The sequence below is a fragment of the Lentinus tigrinus genome (assembly GCF_003813185.1).
Source record: "Lentinus tigrinus ALCF2SS1-7 unplaced genomic scaffold L226scaffold_6, whole genome shotgun sequence".
Taxonomy (NCBI): domain Eukaryota; kingdom Fungi; phylum Basidiomycota; class Agaricomycetes; order Polyporales; family Polyporaceae; genus Lentinus; species Lentinus tigrinus.
The window spans coordinates 993,735-1,012,205 of NW_027137915.1; the positions used below are offsets into that span (position 1 = coordinate 993,735).

General features: G+C 56.7%; 9 protein-coding genes across 9 annotated transcripts; 3 read left to right on the plus strand and 6 right to left on the minus strand.

Moving 5' to 3' along the window:
- Positions 1–19: 19 nt before the first annotated feature.
- L226DRAFT_330456 (uncharacterized protein) lies at positions 20–820 on the minus strand. The gene is made up of 3 exons (XM_067673993.1): positions 549–820; positions 314–489; positions 20–259 (listed from the first exon to the last, which is right to left on the minus strand). The coding sequence occupies exons 1-3, from the start codon at positions 705–707 to the stop codon at positions 178–180; spliced, it is 417 nt and encodes a 138-aa protein (XP_067538296.1). The 5' UTR covers positions 708–820; the 3' UTR covers positions 20–177.
- Positions 821–904: 84 nt separating this feature from the next.
- L226DRAFT_330443 (uncharacterized protein) lies at positions 905–2,324 on the minus strand. The gene is made up of 4 exons (XM_067673992.1): positions 2,064–2,324; positions 1,457–1,984; positions 1,085–1,391; positions 905–1,021 (listed from the first exon to the last, which is right to left on the minus strand). Exons 1-3 carry the CDS (start codon positions 2,209–2,211, stop codon positions 1,165–1,167), a joined length of 903 nt encoding a protein of 300 aa, XP_067538297.1. The 5' UTR covers positions 2,212–2,324; the 3' UTR covers positions 905–1,021; positions 1,085–1,164.
- Positions 2,325–2,877: 553 nt separating this feature from the next.
- L226DRAFT_544218 (uncharacterized protein) lies at positions 2,878–3,445 on the plus strand (the record flags this gene model as incomplete). Its single annotated transcript, XM_067682257.1, has 4 exons — positions 2,878–3,026; positions 3,084–3,163; positions 3,222–3,314; positions 3,369–3,445. 4 exons carry the CDS (start codon positions 2,878–2,880, stop codon positions 3,443–3,445), a joined length of 399 nt encoding a protein of 132 aa, XP_067538298.1.
- Positions 3,446–5,228: 1,783 nt separating this feature from the next.
- Positions 5,229–8,150, plus strand: L226DRAFT_458822 (kinesin-domain-containing protein; the record flags this gene model as incomplete). Its single annotated transcript, XM_067675471.1, has 8 exons — positions 5,229–5,683; positions 5,737–5,995; positions 6,051–6,530; positions 6,583–6,662; positions 6,718–6,777; positions 6,834–7,302; positions 7,359–7,691; positions 7,743–8,150. The coding sequence occupies 8 exons, from the start codon at positions 5,229–5,231 to the stop codon at positions 8,148–8,150; spliced, it is 2,544 nt and encodes an 847-aa protein (XP_067538299.1).
- A 41-nt stretch (positions 8,151–8,191) lies between these two features.
- L226DRAFT_610956 (acyl-CoA N-acyltransferase) lies at positions 8,192–9,220 on the minus strand. Its single transcript, XM_067686217.1, has 2 exons — positions 9,088–9,220; positions 8,192–9,037 (listed from the first exon to the last, which is right to left on the minus strand). Exon 2 carries the CDS (start codon positions 9,022–9,024, stop codon positions 8,497–8,499), a length of 528 nt encoding a protein of 175 aa, XP_067538300.1. The 5' UTR covers positions 9,025–9,037; positions 9,088–9,220; the 3' UTR covers positions 8,192–8,496.
- Positions 9,221–9,422: 202 nt separating this feature from the next.
- On the minus strand, positions 9,423–10,441 carry L226DRAFT_610957 (uncharacterized protein). The gene is made up of 2 exons (XM_067686218.1): positions 10,268–10,441; positions 9,423–10,198 (listed from the first exon to the last, which is right to left on the minus strand). Exons 1-2 carry the CDS (start codon positions 10,348–10,350, stop codon positions 9,493–9,495), a joined length of 789 nt encoding a protein of 262 aa, XP_067538301.1. The 5' UTR covers positions 10,351–10,441; the 3' UTR covers positions 9,423–9,492.
- A 1,165-nt stretch (positions 10,442–11,606) lies between these two features.
- L226DRAFT_504141 (uncharacterized protein) lies at positions 11,607–12,538 on the minus strand. Its single transcript, XM_067677968.1, has 2 exons — positions 12,446–12,538; positions 11,607–12,372 (listed from the first exon to the last, which is right to left on the minus strand). Exons 1-2 carry the CDS (start codon positions 12,526–12,528, stop codon positions 11,658–11,660), a joined length of 798 nt encoding a protein of 265 aa, XP_067538302.1. The 5' UTR covers positions 12,529–12,538; the 3' UTR covers positions 11,607–11,657.
- An 879-nt stretch (positions 12,539–13,417) lies between these two features.
- L226DRAFT_568743 (uncharacterized protein) lies at positions 13,418–15,859 on the minus strand (the record flags this gene model as incomplete). The annotated part of the gene is made up of 4 exons (XM_067684208.1): positions 13,418–14,694; positions 14,752–14,876; positions 15,388–15,713; positions 15,770–15,859. The coding sequence occupies 4 exons, from the start codon at positions 15,857–15,859 to the stop codon at positions 13,418–13,420; spliced, it is 1,818 nt and encodes a 605-aa protein (XP_067538303.1).
- A 168-nt stretch (positions 15,860–16,027) lies between these two features.
- L226DRAFT_532511 (ERG4/ERG24 ergosterol biosynthesis protein) lies at positions 16,028–17,919 on the plus strand. The gene is made up of 7 exons (XM_067680271.1): positions 16,028–16,407; positions 16,462–16,676; positions 16,732–16,947; positions 16,999–17,239; positions 17,297–17,378; positions 17,435–17,569; positions 17,626–17,919. The coding sequence occupies exons 1-7, from the start codon at positions 16,053–16,055 to the stop codon at positions 17,690–17,692; spliced, it is 1,311 nt and encodes a 436-aa protein (XP_067538304.1). The 5' UTR covers positions 16,028–16,052; the 3' UTR covers positions 17,693–17,919.
- The last annotated feature ends 552 nt before the right edge of the window (positions 17,920–18,471 follow it).

The window sequence follows — 18,471 nt, forward strand, 5'->3', positions numbered from 1 at the left end:
CTCGCGTTCAAAATCGAAGCCTAGCCTAAAGTATAGATTCTTCGTACTACTGCAGGTCCGGGATCATCAAGTACAGGGTACGGTACATAGCTATGACAGAGAGATTGCAAGGAACAGATAGTCGCTACCACAACTATTACACTGGAATATGACGATGACGGGTAGATATCCTCGCCTTCAGCCGCGAGGGCAGGTACAGTTGCTGCAAGCGCAGGGACGGGCGCACTTGCAGTGGTTGTCGTCCGCAGGAGGACCGAACCTGTCCTCGTGGCCGTGAGCACGCCATCAACCGAGCAAACACAGATCCACTTACCCGTTATCAGCGCCCTCCTTGCAGGCACAGACGGCCTCTGTGGCACCAGCGCCCTTCGGCACGGGAAAGGAGGCGATCTTGTGCGCACAGCAGCTACCTCCGACGGCCTCAGCTTGGGCTGCAAGCAGAGAAGACCGGGGCTCGGAGTAGAGAGCGTTGACGACAACGGTGTTGGACTGTAGGGGAAGATGTTCTTGAGCACCGAGGGAAGACTATCGTCAAGAGTAGTACGTACCATGATGTTCGATGTTTCACAGATTGGGAGAGAGCTTAGACCTCGAGGGATGGTAGTACCAGACGGGGTGGAATGAGCGTGCTTTATACTCGAGCGAGAGCGGTGAGTGAGTGGCCCACAAAACATCGAGAAGTGGCGAATGCCGTCCATCCGGACCATGCATGCACAGTGACCCAAATATCCTAGAAGGACGACCGCACAAAAGGATCACGACGCTAGGGGCTGCGAAACTTGTGAGAGGGCTCCGCTTTGCAGACCACTGTGGGTCCATCCTGGCCCTAGCCCTGTCCTGAAGGGACCCCAGCGTGAGCGTCCAAAACCGGAGGACAATATGATAGTGAATAATGACGTATCCATCAGGACCGCCCGAAGAGTGGACCCTCGTTAGGCTTCTAGGGTACTCGGACGCTCGCCCCCGCGATTAGTCTAGTGGCGTCGAGTGATTCTGGCCATCGCAAAATCGTCAGTGATATCTGGGTGGTGACGTCAGATGATCCGCTACACTGTGATGATAGTAATGTCGATATCTAGCTCACCTAGATGCACCCTGTGTAGCATGAATCAAGCGGCCACATCCGGATCTGCACCTGAAACGAGCCGCAGCGACTAGGGGAATTTAATATTCTAAGCGAACATACACACATGAGGGTGGACTACGGCCACAGGCTACGAGGATATATGCTTTGGTACTTGCGTTGTTCAAGAGTCCGCTGCCCCACGGAGGGGCCAGGGGCCACTTGCAGGAGATCCCGCGGCGGCGCAACAACGCACGGACGTGCCTGTACAAGTAAATTTGCTCCGCGCTATTCGGATGACCTGAGCCCAAGGCCTTCTCCGGCAACGCTTCGAGAAAGCAAGCAAGTCACTCGATTCGTCCCAAGCGATGACCACAGTACTATTTGACGTACGAGTACTTCGGTTGCATGACTTTTGAAGATGTGACACAGGAACGGGGAGGGTCCGTGACGCGTCGGGATATCCTGTTGGGGACGAAGTCTGCAGGCAATTCATTGAGCTTGAAGCCTGTCTCGCGAAAAGTATCAAATATATTGAGACAACGTCACCGCCAATTATCTCGTGCCTGCAGAGACAGACGATCCGAGCGAGCACAACGTGCACAACGCCCGGCGATCGACCTCCCGATAGATCGCGTAGTGAGAAATCGCTGCTCCGGCCTACGGCACTGCTCGTCTTCTTGCGGGGAACACCCTGTAATACTCGATGCGTCAAGGCGGTATCCATCGGAGAGAGCCCATTCGGACCATGCGACTGCGCATAGTCGTAAGAGACTGCACGGCGACCTATTGCATACAGTCGGCATGGGGGCTCGGAGCGCACAGAAGAATTCTCCAAGCGAGATAGTCCTGTGGCGCCGGCCAGTCGTGGTGCGGAGAATGGTTGTGGTCTCGGAAGAAGAGACACGATGGAGTCGAGGGCTACCCGACGGACATAACAAGTACGATTCGCCGAAGCTGCGATTCAGCACTGTGCTAACCATATCAACATGAGACACACCATAATGTTGTGTTGTACCCCTGGACTGAGCCTCGATGTCCGCGGTGCGAGAGGTTAAGCTCGCGATCCATCTGCAGTGCGGCATCTGCATCATGTTAGCGGTCTGACGGTAGATGTCATCTCGGATGTATGTCGGGGCGGCTTGCATGTCTATGCCCTTCCCTCATGGAGTGGGCACGACTGCGCACGAGCACGGCGTCGCAGTCCGGGTGCGGACGATATATTTGTGCAGTGTACTGCGCATGACAGAAAGTGGGCCCATGCTGAGACCTGGAGCAAGAAGGCACGTAAGTAAGCTGCATCGCAAAAGACTAATGGACAAGGTCACGCACCATCGGACGCGAAGTACGAAGGTACCGGATGTTCGCAGACTGGTGCTGACCCGAACGTGCCCGCCTAATCAGCAACGATTTGTCGCCGTTCTCGACCAGCTGCAGATGCACGCCACAGGAGGTGAGCAACCCCCGGACACGCGTCTTCCGCACGGCTCGAACTTGGCGGCAAAGCAAAGGTGGCGGTCGCATTGCTGGCCAGAAGGGTCCGTGCGTGACGGACAGCCTGGACTGCCGTGTGCGGTGTGGAGAGAAGGAGTGGCGGCACAGCTCTTTGGCTGGATCTGGCGCAGGATCTCGACTAGGCGCGCGTACCCCACGCCGTATATAATCCGACGTATGCGCCGTCCTGCCTCTCCAGCAAACCATCTCATTGCTTCCTGCTCCCAGCTCTGAGTCGCGCTTTGCCACTGCGTTCATCCACTTCGCTCACCAACGCTAACATCACTCCCCTCACGTTCACGACAATGTTCAAGTCCGTCATGCAGCTCTCCGTCTTCACTCTCGCGCTCTCTCTCCTCGCCGTGGTTTCGGCTCTCCCGCTTGCCGTCCGCGATGTCTTTGTGCCTCCAGTAACGAGCCCAAAGACCGGGGATATCTGGGCTGTCGGTTCCAAGCAGAACGTTACCTGGTGAGTAAAGCCTTCGGTTGCGCGTTGGGGGCAGTCACTGACGCCGCCTTGCTTCAGGGACATTTCGGATGCCCCAGCGCAGATCACTAACCCCAATGGTACCATTGTGCTCGCCAAGGGTGGTCGTCTCGACCTCAGTAAGTGACAATACTTCGTGGGTCCTTTGAGGTGGTTGTTCACCTCCCCTATCCGTAGAGCACCCCCTCGCGTCGAACTTCTCCATCCTCGACGGGTGGCATGAGGTCACCGTCCCAAGCGTCCCTGCCGGTGATGACTACACTATTGTCTGTAAGTACTCGGCCATGTATGGAAGCCCGTTGATGATGCTCATTCGTTCTGCAGTGTTCGGAGATTCCGGCAACGACAGCGAGAACTTTACCATCGCTCCCGCTATGCTCGCTGCCGAGATCGAGCTCTAAGCCAACGAACGGATCCCGAGCCTCCTCATGACTGTCAGTGTAAATGCCCTTGACGTCGTGCCACGTCGTCTATCACGCCTTACGATACGCGTTCTCCTAATGGACTTCTTTCGGACTGTAGAGTAGTAGTGCCGTGTAGCGGCGGACTTTCTTGATTGCTTCGGACCACTCACGATTGGGGGTTGTAGCTAGTGCATCACAAGATTCTGTACTATCACCACAATAACACTTCTAGTACGACTGCCACTCTGTGCGAACTTCGAAAGGAAATATTGGACCATGTGAAGGACAGGTGAAGGGATGACCCGGCGCGTCGAAGCGAGAGATAAAACGGAGGCCGGTGCGCGGATATCACTCACCTACGCGTGTCCTGCCGGAGAAGACTTCTGACATGCGCTTGAGTGCATGGCCTGGGATAAGAAGCATGAGTGGGAAGCGACGATGATAGAGAGGTGGAGTGGGATGGGAAAGGAGGGTCTCAGCTAAAAAAGGGGTCGTCACGCCCACCTCGATGTTCGAGGCAGGTTGGGCTCATTAAATCATTCGTGTTTTGGATATCATCGACAGCAAGGGGAGGTGGGGAGGGTACTGTGAGGAAAGGATGACTACTCACCGTGAAGCTGCGTTTACAGCAGACAAGAAACTTGAAGCCCGTCCCGATCGCGGAAAGCAGCTGCGAGGCATGCGGTCCTGTGAAGACGCAGCAACCTCGTTGCAGTCGCATTGGAGGGGAGATCACCTAGGAATGCACCAGAATGCTCTACCTGATAGGCCTGTGCAGGACTTAGTTAAGTAGGCGCGGTCAAGTCACTCTTGAGCCTGCATGATAGGAGGTTCGGGAACTTCGGAGCAGGATTCGCTGCATGAAGCTTGATACGCTGGCTGTTCATGGATCCACCAGCTCCGGGAAGGCAAGAGGTCAGTATGAAGACGCCAATAGGGGGCAATCAAGGATGGTGTCTCAGCAAAAAAGGGTCGTCACGCCCACCACGGCTTTGCCGGGCAGGTTGGGCTCATTAAATCATTCGTGTTTCATATATCATCGACAGGGCAGACAAGTTGTGGAGGAGACAGAGCAAATTTGGGAACTTACCATTTGCTTGCCAGATCAGGGTGAGTGAGGAGCAGGACCACCGCGACTTGAACGCATGGGGCCTTCGAGCGGATCCGACCCTATGACGTGACCAAGCCTAGGGTAAGGGTGAGAAATGGAAGGCACCGGTTTGACAACAGCAGGGGCCGTACCGCGCAGCAACGTCACTAGCAAAGAGATCGAGGTCAGCAAGGAAGTCAAGCACATAGGATTTGAGAGCGCGAGATGTCATATCAGCATGAAAAGGTAGATGAAGTCCGCATTTCGCATTCGAGCGTATCGACATGCAACTAGGACAGCAGTTGGACAAAAGTTCTCATCATTGACTACATACAAGAGGGTCGACCTATATTGATCGGTTGGACGACAGAGACAGAGGAGAAACTCACCCCGGAGTGCATTTGAGCAACTGTCATTGGACTTCTCCCGACACTTGACGCGTCGGATTGAAGAAGCATACGAGGTCAGGTAAAGAGGACGAGTGGGATGAGGACGTCGATGACAACTTGACAGGACAGAGCCGCCCTGAAAAAAGTCGGGCGTCCAGAGGAACGCGCACACGTGACACCGTCGCGCTACGCGACTATTTCCACGGTTGAACACCCCGTGCCTCGGCCTCCTGTCTCCAACGTTGAACTAGCCGTTCACGGCGTCCCGCAAGATTCAAGACACGACGCGCAACTATACAAGATGTCAGCAAACAGCAAGCTCGCCCGCCCCGTTCCCTTTACACCACGCCGAAACCCAGGCCTCTCAGTCGCTACTGGTGCCGATGACGATCACACCCGCCTGCCCCGCTCGACAACTCCCAGTCTGCTCGGCTCCTCCAAGAAGTACAAGGCTCCTCTCTCCAGCGAGTCTCGCACGCGTCTCAATGGCAAACCTGGTTTCGCCTCGGTTCCACCCACCCCCTCGCGCAGCAAGAGTAGGGATGGCTCACGACCAAAGACCCCGGTCTCGCCGCGTAAGGGCTCCGAAAGCCCGTTCCTCATGCCTAATGTGAGCGAGATGGACGTCAGCAATGTGGACCCGGAGGAAGTACTTGTGGATTTCGAGAACGTCGAGGCGGATATCTCTGCGGAGATCGATGAGGCGATGTTGAGGTCGGAGTATGGCAATGAAGACAAGGTGCTGGTATCTATTAGGTGAGCTCACTTCATGTTCCTGCATGGTGCATCAGTCGAGTTAGTTTGTGCAGGATTCGACCCTCAGATAACCCGTCTGCGTGGGACATGACTACCGCGACACACCCAAAGACTATCAAGCTACAACAACAACACATGAAATCCGCTGCGACCCCTGCTCAAGACTTCCGCTTCGATGAGATTTTGACAGGATCGGAGAACAAGCCCGTGTACAATGCCGTCGCTCGTAGCCATGTATGCGCTGCAATGGACGGCTACAACTCTGTCATCTTCGCCTATGGTCAGACAGCCTCCGGCAAGACCTTCACTCTGGTACGTCCGTATGTACTCACCACAGAAGACAAGTGTTCGCTAATAATGCGTGCAGTCCGGCGACGAAGACCAACCAGGCATCATACCACGCGCCATGAAAGATGTCTTTGCCTACATCAAGCGCACGCCAACTCGTGAATACCTCCTACGGTGCTCATACCTCGAAATATACAACGAAGCCATCCACGATCTTCTCGCGCCACCGTCTTCTTCCGTCTCTCAGCCTGTGCAGATTCAGGGCACGGGCGCAAACGTCGTCCTCACGCCCCTCCGAGAGGAGGTGGTGACCTGTCTGAAGGGCGTGCATGAGGTGCTGCAGCGAGGTGAAGGCAACCGGCGGACAGCTAGCACGGACTGGAACGAGCGCAGTAGTCGGAGTCATAGTGTGTTCCGCCTAGTCATCGAGAGCAGAGAGAGGGGTAGCACGGCGGATGATGTCCCGAGTGGTAGGACGACACCTGGGTTCCGGCCCCCCACACCAGGCGGACCGCGCTTGCAGGCTCGTGGCGGCAAGAGTGTCCAGACATCCGTTCTAGTGAGTCCAACGGACCTTCGAGCAGTGTGCTGCGACTGACGACGTTCTGTAGAGCTTGATCGACTTGGCAGGCTCTGAGAAGGCGACATCCGACAAGGACAGAACACGAGAAGGCAAGTACATTAACACCAGGTGAGTTTAACCCACAGTCTTCCCTTGACACATACACTCAATTGTGTGTCTGCAGTTTGCTCACCCTTGGGTCGGTCATCTCGACTCTCGCGGAGAACTCCGCGAAGGGCAAGAGGTATGTCTACGCAGAGAAGTCTCTATATTGATTGCTCATCATTCGCCTGCACACAGCGACCACGTCCCATTCCGGAACTCGAAGCTAACCCGCATGCTCCAGCCCTCACTTTCAGGCAATGCGCGCATCTCCGTCATCTGTACAATCAACCCCGACGCCTCCGCCGTCGCCGAGTCCACGTCCACGCTGCTCTTCGCGCAACGCATCAAGAAAGTTCAGCTGCACGCACAGAAGAAGGAAATTGTTGACACCGACGCCCTCCTCGAGCGGTATCGCAAAGAGATCGAGGAGCTCAAGAAACGTCTTTCGGAGAAGGAGAAGGAGAACAGCGGTGCGCCTGCCAAGGGTCGCAGGCTGTCTGCCAGGGAGCAGCTGGATGAAAGCCTCGCGATGCACAATTTGAACGCGCGCATCAGACAGCTGACGAAGTTGATCTTGACGAGTCAGACTGTGGACGAGAACAAGGGCGACGAGTCCCGTCCGGCAAGTCCAGCGAAGGTCGACTTCGACATGTCTCCGTACCAGGTAAGTAGGATGACCTGCACGCGTCGGACCGAAACTGATGACATTCGACCACTTAGCTGCAACAAGAACTGCTCGCAGCACGACGGCAGATGGACACGCAAGCCACCCAAATTCTTTCGCTTGAGGCTGCGCTGCTTGCGCGGCCGCAGCTTCCCCCTGATGCCCCTGACAGCGAGAAGGACAAACTCCTCACGGAGCAAGCGAAGACGATCCGCGAGCTCGAGATCGTCGTGAAGGGCTACGAGGAGAACCTGGGCGAGCCACTCCGTGCTGTCCGCGAGGATGTCGAGAAGGAGTGGGGCGCCAAGCTTGAGGCGGAGATTAAGCTCAGAGAGGAGAAGGAAGCCTGGGCGGATGAGCTTGTCAAACAGCTCGACAAGGAGCGCAAGGTATGCCGGTTGCTCTGTTGGGAACAGCACCATGCTGATTAGCCGTTGTAGATGCGGATGAAGCTCGAGGATGAACGTCAAGCCCTCGCAGCATTCGTGAAGAAGTTCGACTCACTAGGCCTGGGCGGACCCGTCTTCCCTGCCTCGAAGCTTCAGCCCCCTTTGCCCACTCCTGGAGGCGCAGCAGCACTCTTCGCGCAGCGCCAGAAGAGCCGGACATCCACTCTCCAGACAGAGCATTCTATGCCCCCGGTTGTCGAAACCGACTCGCCTATACGGCTAGGTACGGAACATACGACACCCAGCCTGCTTGAGGAGGAGTGGGATGGCGGCGAGGATGTGAGCATTGAGCTGGAGAAGATCGGCAGCTTACCCGCAAAGAGTGGCCTGGCTGCACGTAAGGGCTCGCGGAGCCCGGTGAGGGAGGTGCTGAGTGCGAAGGAGAACGTGCCCGTATAGACTCTCGCTGCCCATTTTGTATGATCTTTCTGCTTTCGGACATGCTCTGTTGCTACGGTATGTACTTCATGTGTAGTGGAAGCGCGTGGACTCATACTGACTGGTCTTCGGTACAGATTATAGTTGCTTAGGACGATGCATCCCCAGTGCGCTGTGCGCTCATGCCATGTACACGTATACCCTCCATCATGACCATCCAGGATCCAGACATAAACGACTAATAAGACTGCGAACAAAATTTTCCACTCTTCCTTGCAGGTTCCAAGCTCCGCCCGCCCACTTCCACAACTGCTGCTCCTGCGTGCCGTAGTTGTGCTGCCGACTCATGCATGCGTTACGAACGCGATCACGAGGTGCGTGGCCACCGCATCAAGCACGCTGTCTCCGCCTTCGGTCCGTTTGCCATATGCAACTCCAGGTCCTCCTCCGCACCCTCGATCAACTGGAACCCCCATCGCTCATAGAAGCGTATCGCCCGCGTGTTCTTCTGGAAGACATGCACGCACAACCCGTGCTCACCCCACTCCGCCTGGATCGCCTCCATGAGCTGGCTACCATAGCCCTGGCCCCCAAGCCCGACTTTGACGAAGAACATATCCAGCTCGTCTTCGTCGTGATTTGGGCCGCCGTCAGGCTTGACATTCCCGTACCCGACGATCTCGCCCGTGTGCAGCTCGAGGACGTAGGTTTTGTGTGAGCGAGGCGGGAAGAGGCGCTTCTGCAGGACCGGGGAGATCTTGTCTGGGGTATAGTCGGGGTCGGCGGAGAATGTGATGCCTGGGACAGACGTGTCGACGGAATCGAGGAAGAGTTGGGTGATCTGCTCGATATCGGATTCAAGTGCGGCGCGGACGACGGGAGACGTTGTGATCATGGTGAGTCTTCTACTAGAGCCATGGTCAGGGCCGGAGGGTCTTCAGATACATAAGAAACTCACTGACTACGTAGGAACTCCGGAATTGCTCGAGGTAGCTGCTGCTGTATGTGCCAAGGACGAGACCGTCTTTATAGAGCAGCACGAGCAGTGAGTGGTATTCAGGAGGGCGTGTCGCTTCGCCGGTACCGCAGCTCAAGTTGGCACACAAGGCTGACCTCCTTGCGCAGCTCAAGCTGCGCATATGGGATTTCAGGCTGCATGTATGCGTCTCACTCTGCTCCCGAGACCCTGATGAGGAACGCACACACGCAGCAGCAAAATCACGGTTGCGCGCTGCGCAGCTTGGACCAAACTGGCAGACAGGCGTCTATTCACTCACCGACCGTGGCCTTGCTCTGCACTTGCAAGCATACGCGCACTATGTGATCCAGATGTCCATGAGGTGCGTCCATTCATCTATGATTATCACATCTCTGCTGCGGTCCCAACATCCACAGTCTCCCATTTGTCGAACTCGGCCATGAACCGCTCCCAGTAGCCACCGTCCCACCGCATCATATTCATCCACTCCTCGCTCTCCGGCCCGAGAATCAGCTTCATCCAGAGCAAGTACGATACGGCGTAGACATCCGCGAACGAGACCTTGTCTCCCATGAAGTGGAGCTTCTCAGTGCCGTCCGCCTCGAGCCACCCCTTCACGGTGTGCAGCCCCTTCTCGAGGCCCTTCCAGTGCTGTTCCCTCTTTTCGCTCCCGGCCGGGGCGAAGTCCTCCAACTTCGCCTTGAACCACTCCTCGCGCGTCCTCCGGAAGTACGCCTCGCTACGCGGGTTGAGCTGCGCGCAGGTTGCGGGCAGGACGAGCTGCCCCGCATCGTCCATGAACGCATCACGGAAGGCCTGGATGAATGCCATGTGCAGCGCGTCTGTCTCCTTCGGGATGAGCGTCGGCCCCGAGGAGGGGTACGTCCTGTCGAGGTAGCGTGCGATGGCGATGGACTCGGCCACCGCGGTGCGTGTGTTTGGGTCGTAGATGGCGGGGAGAGTATAGTGAGGCAAGCCAGATGGGTCGGTGTCTGTGGGACTCAGGCCGACCTTCTTGCTAAGTGCGGCGATGTCTGGATACTCGACCCAGACGGTCTTATACGGAATGCCCTTGATGTTCAGGCAGAACCTGGAGGATGCGATGCGCGCTGGTCATTACAGTGGCTGTGGAGATGGGGTCGATGGTGGGATGGCATACCTGGTCTTCCATGTGTTTGGGGACCATGCCTTGTCCTTCGCTGCGTTACCCGGGAGGTCGTAGAATACGATGGGTTCTGACATGATGGTGGTGAGGCCGGGGTGAGGCACTGGTGTTCAAAGACCTCCGAGTAGTCGTCTCGGGGAGGCTGTTTGACGCAAAGGTTCACTAAGGTCGAGCTTCTTTTATAGCCCTTCAGGATCCTCCCACAGTTTTGTATCCAAAGATGACTCGAGCCGGCTCTTCTGCCCGTCGCCCGGGGTACCAACATAGACGACTTGGTAAGCACACTATCGACGGACCGTACGATCTCTCGCGCCCGGCGTCAGAGCCTGTCATCGGGAGAAGATTCATGCATGACGTGAACGAGAGCCAAGCATTTACTTCCGTTGTGCCACTGCCCGCCTTGAGAAGACGTTGAGGCTCGTGTACTGATTTTGCAACAAGAAAGCACAATACTTGCTGAGACTCGCCTTGACGCCTTTCAGCACCAGAGGACCATGTAATATGTGCGTGCAATCTCCGACAGCGTCTCGCGCCGCACTTCTGAACTTCTGTGCTGACGCGTCCAGGATGCCGAGGACTATATCTGCTGCCAAGGCAAGGACACGTGTAATCAGGGTTCTTCAGTAGCCAATCGTGGGACAATGTCAATACATCGACCGAGTTAAGGCGAGTTCGGGGCTCCAGACCTCCCAGACCTGCGTTCTCAGCCCATCTCTACTTAGTTGCAATGTTCTTTCCAGCAGAACCGAACAGTTGAGATGAAGAACACGCTCCCCTTTCCCCGCATGAGGTCCACATCAGCTACTCTACTACCCAAGGTTCCAAATCGATGTTCAAAGCGCATGCCTTTGGTGGGCCTGTCATAGCTCAATCAAGGTTCTATCATTCTATATTATCTGCGAAATGCTCCAGTGTAACGGATCTCTGGAAAAAAAATCGATGACTCCTCCTGTCTATCATTGCCATCATGATAAGTATCATTGGCCCTTGGCATGGACTAGAGGCAGCGACAGTTATATGCATCTCGTGTGGACGCAGTGAGGTCCTCTCATGTAGAAGTTCTGTATGCTGCGCAATCAAGTGACCGGGGCTCGGACGGGGTAGCAGACGGTGCTGCAAGAGTGAAGGTACTAGTGATCTCAATTGAGAGCAAGTCGATGTATTCATTGTGATGGCGACATAGAATCTGGTTCTCCAAGGCAAGTACAAGGTCAGCGTTGTCCGTACAGTGTACTCAGAGTACTCACCTGCGTTGGTACGACGGTCTGGTAGCCTCATGGCATGACGTCAGTATGAGCGCTAAATTGATGAACAGAGGGATCCAACATTGTTAACCCGGACTTGAACGTAACCATATTATTGCACTTTTACAGATATGGTGGCGTCATGGTCGAAGCACCACTTCCTCTCCTTCAACGACAGCTTCATACCTCTCAAACGCGCTCATAAAACCGGCCCATCTTCCTCCGTCCCAACTCATGATGCGCCTCCATTCCTGGCTCTCGTCTCCAAAAGACATCTTGAACCACATGAAGAAGCTCGCGAGCATGATGTCCGCGTAAGTGATCCCCATCTTGTCGCCCATGAAGAATCTCTTCTCCTGTCCGTCCGCATCTAGCCAGCCCGCCATCTTGTGCACTCCCTTCTGCACGCCCTCCCAGCACTGCGCGTGTTTTGCGCTGCCTGGGGGGGCGGCCTCCTCCAGCTTGCAGCCAAGCTTCTTCTCCCGCGTCTCGCGGAAGTACGGCCGGCTCGCAGGGCGCAGAATCGACGTCTCGACTGGGAGGATGATCGGCTCGAACTGCCAGTCCAATGCCGCCCAGAACGCGTCAATGAATGCGGAGACGAGGGCGTCCGCCTCTGCTGGAATGAGACGTGGGGTGTCTGGGTACGTGCGGTCGAGGTAACGCGCGATGGTAGCGGACTCGGAGACGGCGGTCTTGGTGTTGGGATCGTAGATGACAGGTAGGGTGTATAGCGGGGTCCCGTCCGTGCGTTTGTCGGTGGCACTGGCTCCGATCTTCTTGCACAGGGCTTCGATGTCGGGGTACTCGACCCAGACGGTCTTGTACGGAATACCCTTTATGTTTAAGCAATACCTGAGAATCGTTAACGCGTGAGACTTGAACAGTACTCTACATGACGTATCATTGATGTCGTTCCGCACCGCACCTGGTCTTCCAAGTGTTTGGCGACCATGCCTTGACCTTCGCTGTGACTCCAGGGATGTCGTACAAGACGATTGGCTCAGGCATGGTGGTGGATATATCTCAAGACACGATCCGCAGCAAGACTCGGATGCCAGGTACGCCGTCGGCCCCATGACCATGTTCGAGTTGACGACAGCTCACATGAGATGGGATATTCACCCAGACTTGGAATGAATGGTCAGTTCCAGCGGGTACAGGAACACAGAAGAGGAACTATGCTCAGGATTGCTTGAGATAGTGATTTGGTAGACTTGACTTGACCACAACCTGTTGATGAAGGCAAGAACAGCTAGCGCCCGGGTAAGAGTGTAGTACTGGCTTGAGTTCCTCGAGAGGTGGTTAGGGCGGACAAAGTCTCGGTCGTATCGCAGACCACTGGTCATACTCAACACCCGGTACCAGGAGGACAACAGCTCGCACCGACAGATGCCAAGGAAAGGAACGGGTTGTCATGAAGGAGCGACGATTAGAGTATGCTACGTAAGTAGTAGCCTATAGTATGGGGTCGCGACACGCAGTAGGTAGGTAAATACATTACATCCCGTTTGTCGATTATCCATGCGGCTGGTGCTGGAGGCTGGGTACTTCTAAGCTGGTATAGTGCGTAGCCGAATACAGGTGGGTTCTGCAGCTGTGTCCGGCATTCGGGAATCGGTGAGGACGTGGGCGGGATCGTAAGGGTGAACGTGGAACGTGGTAAGTTGGTAACGAGCGGACAGCACGTTCTGGCACGGGACGGGGACGGGGTCGCGGTGGAACAGTGCCTGCGCGGACGCACTGCCACTACGAGGACGGAGGAGCAAGCGTACGTGGAGTGGAATATATGCAACCATGCAACAGCAGCAGCAGAGCGGGGAATATACAACAACAGCGGAGACACACCTCCCCTCTTCGTTCGTATGCAAGCCACCTTCATTCAAGTTCGGCACAGAACTCACTTGCGCAGGATCTTCTCGCGCAGCTCCGCGCCCTTCAACCGCGCGCGGAGGTACTCCAGCCGCGCCTCGTACCGCGCAGTGACCTCTTCCCGACGTCGCCGGATATCCGCGAGCTCGGCCTCCATGCTGATGAGCTCGTCATCGTCGATCTGCCCCGGCCCGAGCACACGCTTGCTCCCCGAGCTCGTCGAGCCCGCCTCTGAGCGCGTCCCAGGGGAGATCGGACTGCTCACGCTCCCGACGCTCGTCTCGGCCCATCGCGAGTCGCGGCGCCTGCTCCCGCTGCGGGACGCGCTGAGCTTCGTCGGCCTACCTTCGCTCTCCTCGACCGTCTCGAGCGGGAGATGGCCAGTGCTGCGCGCGAGGTTGACGCTGGAGCTGCTCGCGAGTCCGAGGTGGGCGGCGAGCGCGGGGAGAGCAGGGTTGGTGCGCCCACGCGAGGACACGGAGGACATGGAGGCTTTGCGCATGATGGCGGGTTGAGAGGACAGCGTCGTCGAAGACGTGGCCGTGCGCATTTTCGTGCCGACCGAGGGTGTGCGTTTGAGCGATCGTGCGGTACGTGCCGACCCGCTTGACTTGAACGATAGCGCGTCGGCGTCCTTCCCCGGTCGGAGGGGACCGGCCGGCCAGCTCCCGTCGTTGAGGGATCCGAGAGAAGGTAGTGGAGGGATGACCGGGGGCTTCCGTCGTCGCGTGAGGGTGGAGAGCTCAAGTCCGTTGAACGCGTCGAGCAGTCGCCGGCCTTCCGCCTCGACGAGCTCTATTTGATGTCGGATATCTTGCACGGATTCAACTTGGTCATCGTCTGGTATCTCAGTCATGCTGATGTGGGTATATGATGCCTCAACCCCTTTTGAGCCGGGGAAGGAAGACGGGGGTGCCGCGCGGCTCCCGGAGCGTGTCCGTGGGCGGGAGGACGTGCCAGGGTCTGTCGCGCTGAAGGTGTGGTTGCCGATCACCGTGCGTCGTGCGAACGTCTGCGATAGTCGGGGGTTGGAAGTCTCAGTGCGTAGGGACAGGTCGCTGCTCTGCTTGGAGAGCTTCCTGGGTAGTGTGACACGCTCTGCAGGCGACGAGATCATGGAATACACGCTCATCGTGTCGCTGTTAGGGTCGGCGGGCATAGATACTATGCGGCGACTGGTAGCGCGTTTGAGGAGGCCGGTCACGGTCGAGGAGAAGGACTTCTTGGAAGAGATGGAAGGCGAGCGGACTGAATTAGGTTGTACGTGGAAGTTGGAAGACGAGCGGCGCCCGTGGGAGGCGGAATCTTGGCGAAGGTGGGTCAATGGGATTTGCAGGCATAGGAACCGAGCATGCCACTCACTTCGTGAATCAGCAGAACCCTGTGCTGGCCGGGACATGGGGACTAGGGGAGCTTCCGTGGGCACAGCAGAGCCGCTGGCAAATCGTTCGAAGAGATTTTGGCGGAGAAGACGATATTCATCATCACTGCGGGGGAGTCGCGTGAGTACATGACAGTGGGAGTGTGCGAAGAGCCAGGTTGGCGGACATGAAAGCAAACTGGCTACGCGTCATGATCGGCACGATCGAAGTCGATTTATTTGGGGCACCGGACGCGGCCTAACAGTCAAGTTCATGCGGCAGCCTCCGCATAGCGAGTGGATATGCGGAGTAGCAGCCCCGGATGATGCGTACATTCGGGGGAGCGATGATATGCGACGAGACCAGCACAATCAAGACACAAAAGGACCATACCATGGATAGGCCTCGTGTAGACGCGGTTAAACTCAAGCACTGTAGATTGGCACCGTCGCGCGCTTGCAGGTTGCGACCAGTATCGCCCTGGACGCAGGCATGATAGAAGCGCAGGACAAAACACGCGGCGGCGCAATGGATAGAGGAGCACGTACGGAGGCAACCAGAATGCCAAGCTCGCGCACAGAGACGTCCCACTCCACCACTCTTGCCCAATGACTGGATCACAAGAGAGGACACTCACCTGAGCAAACCCTCCGAGTTGGCCGTCGCAAGTTCGTTGAGTCGTTGGGCAAGGGTGACAGTGATGAGGTCTGTGGAGGAGCGAGAGGAGGCCATGTCAGTGGCATTGCCGTTGCGCCTGGGGGATGGGTGCAAAGCGGCGGCCCAATTCCTGGAAGTGGAGGAGCTCGTCCGGGGTGCGCGGATCGAGCCAGCGAGGGAGCGCTTGTCTGCGGTCCTTGTGGCGAAGGAGGCGGTCGAGGCGGCGAGGGAGGGGGTCGCGTACGGGGAGTCGGAGGGGGCGGGCTCTGGTTCTACCTCGCGCTCCTTGCCCTTGGCCTTGCCATACTGTCCACGAGTAAGCAGCGTGCGACGAGAAGCGAGCCGAGCTGGCAGATACGCACGAATCTCGAGCGAATAACGCGGACGACGGGGCCATCGTCGTGCACGGTCGACGTCGTGTCCTCAGCCCGCCTGCCAGAGAAGAAGCCCATCAGTGCATGTCCAGCTGCCAGTCCCCGCCCACGACCTCTCCCCTCCCGCGGCCACAGTCACACAATGTCACGCGTGACCCCCCGAGTTAGCCGGGCCTCTAGCCGGCGTATCAGCCCACTTCAATTTCCCCCTACACCCACAGACGCGTCGTGACGCGTGCGCGCTCTCACGTCCCCTCTGTCCACGACCACCATGTCCTCCTCCAAGGCCGTCGCCGCCGCCGACCTCAACCCGCGCACAAAACACTATGAGTTCCTCGGCCCCCCTGGCGCGCTCGCTATCACCATCGGTGTCCCCACCATGACCTACGCGCTCTACTTCGGCTGCTCCGAGAGCCACGGTGGCTGCCCCCCTCCCATCGACACCGCCGTCATCCTCGACTCGCTATCCGACCCGTCCTGGTGGAAGGGCCTGTGGGACACACAGGCAGCGATTGCATACTTTGCCTGGTACGCGTTCGTCGTCGTGGCATGGCTTATTCTCCCGGGTGATTGGGTGGATGGTGTCCCTATGCGCAACGGTGTGACAAAGAAGTACAAGATTAATGGTGCGTGGCATATGTTGCTGCTCCGAAGTGCGTATGTCACTGACAGCCACGTAGCTTTCTCAACCGCTCTCCTGACTTTTGGCGTCGTCGCCGGTGTCATCTACCGCTATGGCCCGCAGCCCCTTACCTTCATATACGACCACTGGATCGGCCTGGTCACCGCGTCCATCCTCATGGCTGTTGTACAGGCACTGTATTGCTACCTCTCGTCTTTCCGCAACGGCAAGCTTCTCGCGCTCGGTGGTAACTCCGGCAATCCCATCTATGATGTGCGTCTTCTCCGCTCATGCGCGTGTGCGTGGGTAACTGACAGTGCCGCCGCAGTTCTACATTGGCCGCGAGCTGAACCCATCTATTGGCTCCTTCGACATCAAGTCTTTCAACGAACTGCGTCCGGGCCTCATCCTGTGGGCGCTCATTGACATTGGCATGGTCTGCGAGCAGGCAGTCCGCCGTGGTGGCTTCGCGAACGTCACGGACTCGATGTGGCTAGTCCTGGCGTTCCAGATGTTCTACGTAATTGATGCATTGTACAACGAGGTGAGTGAGGTATAGCTTGGATATTGCTCTTGCTTAGACAGGACACTGTAGCCGGCGATCCTCACGACCATGGACATCACCACCGACGGTTTCGGCTTCATGCTTGCCGTTGGGGACCTCGCATGGGTCCCCTTCGTGTACTCCCTTCAGGCCCGCTACCTTGTCTTCAACCAGATTGAACTTGGTCCGATCAACACCGCGTTGGTCGTCCTCGTCAACTTGGCTGGTTACTACATCTTCCGCGCTGCTAACGGCGAGAAGAACGACTTCCGGAACGGCCGCGACACAAAGAGTACGTGTTCGCATGCCCATACTTATAAGCTGAGGCTCGTGACTTACCTCCGGACAGACCTGCAGTACATGACAACCGAGAGCGGCAGGAAACTCATTACATCAGGCTGGTGGGGTCGCTCTCGTCACCCGAACTACATGTACGTGACTTATCTCCGTCGGGTCCGTGCACGAGTCTGAGCATGTTCTTTTGTAGGGGCGATCTCCTTATGGCGTTTGCATGGTCTCTTCCGACCGGGTTCAACACGCCCATCACCTACTTCTATGTCATCTACTTCGCGGTGCTCCTCATCCATCGCGAGAGGCGCGACTCAGAGGCGTGCCAGCTAAAGTGTGTCAACGAACTTGTACTTTTCCCTCCTGTGCTAACGCGGGTACATTTCGCAGGTATGGGAAGGACTGGGACAAGTACAAGAAGCTTGTGCCCTGGCGCATCATCCCCTATGTATACTGAGCATTGGACGATTATTCCTGAACATCGGAAAAGCTGTCGAGGTTGGACTTTGGGAACAACGATGTGATCTGCATGACTAACGATATATGTAATGAACGACTCGATGGGGTTGTGTTCGTAGCTTTTGGCCTAATGTTAATCGGATCACCGTTCACGCGTTTACGCGCGAAGTTTACGGTAGATGTAGCTCTATGAAGCTTGGTGGCCTTGTGACTGAACAAGTGACTAGAAGGAACATTAGGCCGGGTTGTAGGCGTGGGCTCGTTGCTTGTTTGTCTGTACCTGCCGGGGGAAGGACTGCTACTAGTCTTCGTGAGTCACGATGGTCTGGCAGTAAGTACTGTGCGACCATTGCGTATTGTATGCAGAGGGCTCGAGGCCCGTTTCAGAGACGTCCAAGTCAGGCGCCCGAACCACATGCTGGGGTTCAACAGAGACGTGAATATTTAGTGCAAAGCACCTTCAATCGCACTGAACTTTCCGCAAACATGGCAATGGCATGGTTACATATTTGTGGGAAGTTATATGTGAATAGGAAGATGTTCGAACGAACCCCCGGGGGTTCCAAAACCTGGTAGCTGCAGATCTCAGACAGATCTGCGGACCGTTACATCTGTCCTTGGCCGCCTGTCCCGGGCAAGTGCACTCTGCTTCCGCCTAATGGGTATGCTCGCTTCGCTCGCATTAATGTACCTCGATCAAGACCTTCCTCACCCCGAGCTGACCACACTTCCACCCGGACCATATATGCGCATTGCAATTTGGAGGACTATGGCTTC

What these genes read in the sequence shown, in the direction of transcription:
- L226DRAFT_330456 (XM_067673993.1), bottom strand. Translation starts at nt 707, where the DNA reads ATGGTCCGGATGGACGGCATTCGCCACTTCTCGATGTTTTGTGGGCCA. An exon ending in GTGAAACATCGAACATCATG is followed by an intron (nt 490 to 548) that starts GTACGTACTACT and finishes CTTCCCCTACAG; the next exon opens with TCCAACACCGTTGTCGTCAA. An exon ending in AAGGAGGGCGCTGATAACGG is followed by an intron (nt 260 to 313) that starts GTAAGTGGATCT and finishes CCACGAGGACAG; the next exon opens with GTTCGGTCCTCCTGCGGACG.
- L226DRAFT_330443 (XM_067673992.1), bottom strand. Translation starts at nt 2,211, where the DNA reads ATGCAAGCCGCCCCGACATACATCCGAGATGACATCTACCGTCAGACC. An exon ending in GGGTACAACACAACATTATG is followed by an intron (nt 1,985 to 2,063) that starts GTGTGTCTCATG and finishes TCCGTCGGGTAG; the next exon opens with CCCTCGACTCCATCGTGTCT. An exon ending in GTCATGCAACCGAAGTACTC is followed by an intron (nt 1,392 to 1,456) that starts GTACGTCAAATA and finishes GCTTTCTCGAAG; the next exon opens with CGTTGCCGGAGAAGGCCTTG.
- L226DRAFT_610956 (XM_067686217.1), bottom strand. Translation starts at nt 9,024, where the DNA reads ATGATCACAACGTCTCCCGTCGTCCGCGCCGCACTTGAATCCGATATC.
- L226DRAFT_610957 (XM_067686218.1), bottom strand. Translation starts at nt 10,350, where the DNA reads ATGTCAGAACCCATCGTATTCTACGACCTCCCGGGTAACGCAGCGAAG. An exon ending in CCAAACACATGGAAGACCAG is followed by an intron (nt 10,199 to 10,267) that starts GTATGCCATCCC and finishes CGCATCCTCCAG; the next exon opens with GTTCTGCCTGAACATCAAGG.
- L226DRAFT_504141 (XM_067677968.1), bottom strand. Translation starts at nt 12,528, where the DNA reads ATGCCTGAGCCAATCGTCTTGTACGACATCCCTGGAGTCACAGCGAAG. An exon ending in CCAAACACTTGGAAGACCAG is followed by an intron (nt 12,373 to 12,445) that starts GTGCGGTGCGGA and finishes AACGATTCTCAG; the next exon opens with GTATTGCTTAAACATAAAGG.
- L226DRAFT_532511 (XM_067680271.1), top strand. Translation starts at nt 16,053, where the DNA reads ATGTCCTCCTCCAAGGCCGTCGCCGCCGCCGACCTCAACCCGCGCACA. An exon ending in AAAGAAGTACAAGATTAATG is followed by an intron (nt 16,408 to 16,461) that starts GTGCGTGGCATA and finishes ACAGCCACGTAG; the next exon opens with CTTTCTCAACCGCTCTCCTG. An exon ending in GAACGGCCGCGACACAAAGA is followed by an intron (nt 17,240 to 17,296) that starts GTACGTGTTCGC and finishes ACCTCCGGACAG; the next exon opens with ACCTGCAGTACATGACAACC.